This window comes from Sphaeroforma arctica, assembly GCF_001186125.1.
Source record: "Sphaeroforma arctica JP610 unplaced genomic scaffold supercont1.394, whole genome shotgun sequence".
Classification (NCBI taxonomy): domain Eukaryota; class Ichthyosporea; order Ichthyophonida; genus Sphaeroforma; species Sphaeroforma arctica.
Genome location: NW_014040164.1, coordinates 70337 through 78326, shown reverse-complemented (window position 1 = coordinate 78326; position 7990 = coordinate 70337). Strand labels below are relative to the sequence as shown.

Genomic DNA, 7990 nt, shown 5'->3' with positions numbered 1-7990 from the left:
TATATTATATCTATATATATATGTATATATATATATATGTGTGTGTGTGTGTGTGTGTGTGTACGTACGTATGTATGTATGTATGTATGTATGTATGTATGTATATGTATGTATATATATATATATATATATATCAAAATATTATTCTTTTCTTACTTACTCTTTCAAAAAATCGTTCTCACAGGGGAATGTAAGATCGCCTGCACGAAATGTCAAGTTCAAGAATGCTGTTAGGCAGATTGTGCTGACCAACCGTATGGCGACAGCATTCACAGTAAATGTATGTGAATAACCACAGTTGTTCCCTCCTTGTAATTTGTACTGTTTTTTGCCACATGCTGGTCGCAGTCGAATCCGCTATTGTTAGCTGTAATTGATTGGTGCTGTATGAGTCATTGTTGCATTTTAAGTGGCTACGGTCTCGATGTATGTGGGGTTATCGGCTTTCCGGTAATGTGTGGGTGTATTTGTATGTGTTGTCACAAGTATGTTCTGTATCTACTAATAGTTTGCAATATGCCGGTCCGTCGAGACATCGGCTATACGTGTCCGGTGTCACGAAGTCTTTATCACCGGTTAAATAGAACTGAGCGCATGCGATGATGCCTAGAGCCTCTCTGCCTGTCGTGAGTGGCGTTTTGTTGTGGTGAATTATGGCTGTGTATGTTAAATCTCGACATCACACTTCGGTTTGCTTCTTCTCTTCTTAATAGTACCGAACTGGTGAATTCATTTTCTCTTTATGAGCCCGTACTGCCGTACTGATGATAGGGGCTTTGTTGTACTAAGTTTGCCGTTCTCATTGCTGAACCCATTCACTCGTTCCGACAGATACCAGCTCGTGCATTCCTGCCCAACCAAGCTGTCAGGGAGGGCAACACCATCTCGTGGGTTCCAGATGAACTTTCATCAGACGGAGAGGATGACGACGACCAACATTCAGAGGTGCGCACTAACTATATGCTACATGGTCCAATGGAAGTAGTAGTATATTTGACTTGTTCTCATTCAGTATGGTGATGTGCGTGAGTCTGGCTGACGCATCCACATTTTTTTACCTATCTTAGCCTTTTAGAGATGTTTTAACTGTTCCTCTTATTCAGTATACAGGGGTGTAGGCCTAGATGCCTCCAGCATAACAGGTAATAGTCCACCTTCGATCAATTCTTTGTATCAGTGACCCCCACCCAGAATCATATCTAGTTCTAATATATATGGCATCTAGAAGTTTGATCGCAATTAAACCCACATATGTCTGCACTACCGGAAGTTCTGGCCGCATTCGTATTGCAATTTGCTCGTGTAGCAGCAAAAGAGAATACTCCAGGGGAACACAGCCGTACACTGGGAGACACTTCGCAGCCCTCGTAAGTTTGTACTACAGATCTTTGTGGTAGCGTAGTTGTCTTTGCTGATGCCATTAGCTCTTACTTCAATGCAGGAGGATCGCCCTGACCAGCAGGAACTGGACGAAGACGCGCCGGAAGTAGCAAGCTCGCTGCCACCTCTATCACCATCCATCACAACACACAACGCGCAATCCTCTACACAAGGTAAGCATAAGTATACGTTAACATTGAGGTATATTTAAGCATAAGTGTACGTTAACATTAAGGTGTATTTGAGCATGAGTGTACGCTAATATTAAGGTGTATTTCAGCATAAATGTATACGTTAACATTAAGGTGTTTCAGCATGAGTGTATACGTTAACATTAAGGTGTTTCAGCATAAGTGTATACGTTAATATTAAGGTGTATTTCAGTATGAGTGTACGTTGACATTAAAGTGTATTTCAGCATAAGTGTATACGTTAACATTAAGGTGTATTTCAGCATGAGTGTACGTTAACATTAAGGTGTATTTCAGCATGAGTGTACGATAACATGAAGGTGTATTTTAGCGTGAATGTACGTTAACATTGAGGTGTGTTTCAGTATAAATGTATACGTTAACATTAAGGTGTTAAGGTGTATTTCAGCATGAGTGTACGTTAACATTAAGGTGTATTTCAGCATTAGTGTATACGTTAACATCATGAAGTAGTTTTACCATAAGGGTATACGTTAGCATGGGTGTAATTCAGCTCTCGAAGGTATCTTCTAGCTTGAAGGTATATCTAGGATGGACGGTATAATTTAAGCTTTGTGTAGATTCGTCCAATATGTGTCCCCTATCACACCCATGTGCTTGGATGGGACACCGACTGATATGATTTCGCGCACATAGTCTCTAACTTCTCTATTCATATGTCCATTCCAACTCATATCGTACATAGTGTGTCACATGCTTCTCGTCGCTGGTTTTATATTTTTCTCCTCAACTGGCAATTGTAAGTGAACAGATTGGCGCCATTACTTATAGTACCCAACCACGCGGTCCTTATTTATCTTTTACTGCACTCCATCGCCCAATCAGATGAAGCGCCACCTTTGCCATTTCGAGCACCAGAGCTGCCCTTTCGAGCTCCGCCTTTACCCCCCCGAGCTCCGCCTTTGCCTCCTCGCCCAGCTCAACCGAGTCTCTCTGACTTAGAGAAGGGTATGTGCGTGTTTTCTTGAAGAAGGGTATGGGCGTGTATACTTAAAGAAGGGTATGTACGTCTTTACTTAAAGAAGGGTATGTGCGTGTTTTCTTGAAGAAGGGTATGGGCGTGTATACTTAAAGAAGGGTATGTACGTCTTTACTTAAAGAAGGGTATGGGCTTGTTTACTTAAAGATGGGTATGTGCGTGTTTACTTAAAGAAGGGTGTGTGCGTGTTGACTTAAAGAAGGGTATGTAAGTCTTTACTTAAAGAAGGGTATGTACGTCTCTACTTAAAGAAGGGTATGGGCTTGTTTACATAAAGAAAAGTATGTGCGTGTTTACTTAAGAAGGGTGTGTGCGTGTTGACTTAAAGTAGGGTATGTGCGTGTTTAATGAAAGAAGGGTATGTACAAGTTTACTAAAAGAAGGGTATGTACGTGTTTACTGAAAGTAGAGTATGGGCTTGTTTACTTAAAGAAGGGTATGTGCGTGTTTCTACTCGAGGTATATGCGGGCCCTTAGTCGGCTCCTCTGGCTGACTTAGTAGTTAAATCAACTGCCACGTAGTAGTGGTAGACACCTACAATTCAGCTTAGTGGTTTTGCAGTGGCGAGAACAAACATCGCTATCTGATCAGTACCAAGAGGGACACTGATGTCAAATACATAACTTCAGAGTGACTCCTGTTCGCACATTATTCTAAATCACACATATTACTGTGGCCGTTTAAAGTGCGGCGTGTACGTGTGACCAAGCCAGGTTACACGCATGCTCGCGAACATGCGTAATGCCAAATTTAATATGAAACACGGTTTGTTATCAATGTCATTTTTGATCAAGCACAATTGATGCCCCATGCCTTGACTATGCACAACTCAGCTTGATTGTAGCCTTACCTTATAGAGCCCATCTCCTACATTTGCACTGCTGGGGTCAATCTAGAGCTCACGTAGCTGTTTGACACCATGTGTAGCGCCACCCGCGCACTTACTGACTACATCCACGGCATGGCTTACTTGTCTTGCTGTTAGCTGTACTTTAGTGGCTTGGCTTGCTTGGCTTAATATTACTTATACTTGGTTTCTGTTTCCTACCAGTGAGTATTACTGGGCCTACGCTGCTGATGAGCCACACTTGGAAGCGGCGGAGATGGGCCGTTGGCAAGACCTGCATCCACTGCTATGCAATCACATATGCTTCCACCTTACAGTGCACTGTGTGTGCACAATACATCCACGAGAAGTGTGCTGCGGGCGTAGGCGCTTGCTGGGACAAAGGTAAGTACTGAAGGAGTCCACAGCTGTACAGTAGAGTGTGATCTTTCTTTTTCATTCATAGGAGTGTAATGCAGTATCATAATTAGTTACTGATATACCTAAGGGAGTATTTAACGGCCGTACAGTAGAGTGTGATCTTTCTTTTTCATTCATAGGAGTGTAGTGCAGTAATATGATTTGTTACTAATATATCTAATAAAGTATTTAACAGCCGTACAGTAGAGTGTGATCCTTCTGGACGCATTCATAAGAGTGTAATGCTGTAACATATTTAGTTTCCGATAATATCGAAGAAACCTCAACTGGAATTGCTGATTTTGCTGCCGGCCTTAAACGAAGGTCGAGTCTTGGTCTCATGCGCAACCCAATATGAAGAGCATTCAGACATGGTAACACGTAATTGCTAATGCGTAGTTGGCATGGCGGAGTGAATGCTTTGCCGTGTGATGAGTCATACTGGCCGTTGTCGTGTGGTAGGGCAAGGCAGCTAATGACTGCCTACCATTCTGCAGGCGGTAAACACCCTCCGATAACTGGCAAAGACCACGCCTTTGTACTGGCGACCTTTATGAGGCCTACGTATTGCGCGCTGTGTCATCATCTGGTAAGTATAGGGTCGATTTTTCGTATTGAAAATAAAAACCTCAAATCATCAAAAACCCGTAAGATGTCGATGATCTCTATCCAACTGTGCCATCATCTGCGCCTCTGTTTCGGTTAGGAATGACTACGGTGAAAGGTTTGATTGCAGTTGTACCGTCTTTCATTTTCAGGCAAAAGAAAAACTCAATCCAATTTATTTTGTGTCCCTGCAGCTGAAGGGTGTTGCTGTACAAGGCGAACAATGTATAGGTGTGTATGGTGCCAACATCACGGTACGCGCTTGATCAGAAGCAAAAATTACTGTGAATGAGAATTTGGCTACCTGAGCGGGTGACATGGGTGCCTTGTCCTTGTGATGTTGGTGTATGTTGGAGAACAGGTTTAACTCGATGAAGACATACGGTACATAGTATGCATCATCATCGACTAAGCTGTACCAAAGTGAGAAGGATGAGCTACATACAACAAAAGCGTTGACCCATTGCTATTGAGATTTTTATATGCTCTATTTTCGTATGTGGCTAGGTGTGATCTAGTACACTCGGTGTCGTTCCTTTCGTATCCTGAACACACGAGATGAACCTACTGCTCATAAAGTATGACTGCAACTCGCCCGTTCCTTCATTCGTATGGCGGAATGTTCATTAGCATTTAATTCTTAAACCGTATGTAACTGCAACTCGCCCGTGTCTTCATTCGTATGGCAGAATGTCCAAATACATTTAATTCTTAAACAGTATGTAACTGCAGCAGCCCACCCGTTTCTTCATTCGTATGGCAGAATGTTCACATACATTTAATTTATAAACCGTATGTAGCTGCAACTAACCCGTTTCTTCATTCGTATGGCAGAATGTTCGTACACAGTCCATCGCGACTGTCGAAACTTAGCGCAGGCGTCGTGCACTTCAGCCAGCCACTCAACGGTGCTGAACTCAATGCAGGGGGCAAAGTATACGATAGGTGAGACATGTTATCTGAGTGCCAGTGCTCTTATGATGCGTATACATGCTTACAACACCATGCCGGTATCGTGCCGTTTAGCAGTAGTTGCTATGGGGGTGGACTTACTAGGTGCCTTTTCTGCACTTTAGGTAGCGGTGTATCAATATTCGATCTGTGAATTCGAATTAAACCTCATTTTGCGTGGTGATCGTGATTGTTGGCAAGGGTATTGCTTCATTCCACAGCTGCTACCATCGAAGTTCGGAACGTACCAAAGATTTACGTCCCATTTAATATATATGTTGCTGTATCGAAACGGCAGGAAGGTCTGTGCTGCTCACTCCATCACTCGCTTGCATGTACAGTAGGCTATTCCATGCGCACCGAAGGGTTCAGAGCGCACTATCCCGTAGTGCTGATACCAGGGCTGTGTTCCAGTGGCCTTACTATCGAGAAATCAGAGGAGAAGCCCAGTTGGGAGGTACGCTTTGCTCTGGCCGTGTGAACGTATGAGACCTTGACATGTGGGTCTATGCGGGACTGTTTCTTATGCACCTAATGTGGGCATTTTCTAACTGTGCGAGATGTATAGTGTACTGACTTGCTTCACCTCGACCTCTACCACAACGTATGCGCCAGGGTGACCGTTTGTGGATCAATATCAATAAGTTGGGCGGGCAGGGTCTGTTCAAGAAGAACAATGTGTCGTTGATTGGAGGTACGTATGTGTATCGCTTGCGAGAATTGCACTATTAACAAGCCATTCATACACTGTGTGGCATAAAAAGCACTTGGTCTTTCCGTACCAGCCCCGTATATAACTTACCTACAAACAAATATGCTAGTATGTATATAGGCAGTGCTTGTGACGCTACCATGTAGTGCCGAGGAAAGTTATGTATCACCTTGCATGTCTGAAACAGCAAGATACTGGTATGCGCACACATGGAACTGCACGTGCGCGTGTCCTTTCGCCAGTGTGAACGTAGGATCCTCACGTGTTGCTGAAGCGTCCCGGGTGGCTCGTTCATTTGAAGCATGTAGCGATAGAGGCACTCTCTCAACTGACAAGTTCGAGTGTGTCGCTTGGCAATAATCCATGCTCAATGTCAAACGTTTTTCACAGGGCAGTTCACAGCTGTAGCTCAATGCGTGCGATCCATGTGAAGTCGTTGAGAGAAATGTATAGGTTTGCGCATTCCATTCTGCGCGCACGCATTAGGCGTTTTCGTTTTTGTCTTTACTTAAAATACGTTTTCAACGATTCTATTTTACTGTACGCCATCACGCACGATTCATATGAGAGCGCACACTGACAAAAACATTGGCATTCTGCCACCGATTCGCGCCTTAACTGATCTTACACTAAGCTTTACATAGATTAAATTCAGTACTTTATTAAGATTAAATTCAGTACTTCATTAGATATTGTAGTCGGTGTTATATCAGCTACTACATCAGCGTACATATGCCCAGACATGCAGCGACCAAATAGATCCCTCGGTTCGTCGTTCGTGCAATAACCACATGTTCATGTACTTGTACATGTACATGTATCGCTCACCACCCGAGACAGATGGCGTTACGTTGGCTGAGGCAAGTGCACAGCAGGGCAATGCATGGCTACGCCACATGTGCTTAGACCATGGAGTAGACGACCCCCCAGGCATCCGAGTCAGGCCCATGGAAGGCATAGACGCCGTCGATTTCCTCATCCCCGGTGCTCTTACAGGTAGTTACTTTGTTTTTTTAATATGTTTCTTAGTATGTATCACTTGCGCTTTATAGTAGCTGATCTGTCGGTATAGTCCATCTTTCGCTTGCCGTTTGCAGTTGGTTTAGGTGCACCTACAGGTGGTCACTTTGTTTCTGAATATATTTCTTAGTTTTTAAGTATGTATCACTTGCGCTTTATAGTATCTGGTCTGTTTAGTTATAGTCCATTCTTCGCTTGCAATTGATTTCAATCTGTCTCCACTGTGCTATACATGTCTGGGCGGGGCTTTATCACTAAGCCATTGCATTGTGACTTGGTATCTCTTCTCTAACACTTTGATTTAACCGTCTGGTCTGCGTGAACATACGAATTACATCGCCTGTGGTGTCATGTTAACTTTGTGGACAAGGCTGATTCTATCTACTACTCTCACATTGCAACAGGGGCTGCATCGTATGTCTTCAGTGAGCTCATTGAACAGCTGCGCTTTGTGGGTTACACAAACGCGAACCTCATTGCCGCACCCTATGACTGGCGTCTGGCTCCCTCGCGCTTGGAGGAGAAAACATCCTACTTCACCAAACTAGCGGATAAGATAGAGGCATTCTACGAAGCGAACGGTGACACTCCGGTGGTGCTGTTTGGGCATTCCATGGGTGTGATGTGCACTACGTATTTCCTGAGGTTTGTGGAACGGCAGAGGGGGAACGAATGGATACAAACACACGTGCACAAGTTCATGGCAGGTGTGGTTCTGACGACGAACCATATGGGATATATAGATAATTGCCTATTTAAACATGTGCTCTGTAAATGCGTGCTCTTCTTTAAGTATGCGATGCACTGCTGTATACAAGCCCGTTCAACTAGCGTTTTATATATATATATATATGTGTGTGTGTGTGTGTGTGTGTGTGATGTA

At 43.6% G+C, this 7990-nt stretch overlaps 2 protein-coding genes across 2 annotated transcripts in view; both read left to right on the top strand.

The window, feature by feature from the left end:
- Nucleotides 1-831: 831 nt before the first annotated feature.
- Nucleotides 832-5856, top strand: SARC_05871 (hypothetical protein; the record flags this gene model as incomplete). The annotated part of the gene is made up of 8 exons (XM_014300261.1): nucleotides 832-945; nucleotides 1442-1553; nucleotides 2418-2540; nucleotides 3624-3803; nucleotides 4316-4407; nucleotides 4619-4655; nucleotides 5259-5369; nucleotides 5717-5856. Coding segments are annotated over 8 exons (909 nt in total), but the record flags the coding sequence as incomplete, so codon positions are not given.
- Nucleotides 5857-5981: 125 nt separating this feature from the next.
- Nucleotides 5982-7990, top strand: part of SARC_05870 (hypothetical protein) — a gene marked incomplete at both ends in the record, with an annotated part of 3909 nt that continues 1900 nt past the window's right edge. The window contains 3 exons of the mRNA XM_014300260.1: nucleotides 5982-6069; nucleotides 6928-7083; nucleotides 7512-7814. Coding sequence (XP_014155735.1) covers nucleotides 5982-6069; nucleotides 6928-7083; nucleotides 7512-7814 — 547 coding nt within the window. The remainder of the gene's footprint in view (nucleotides 6070-6927; nucleotides 7084-7511; nucleotides 7815-7990) is intronic.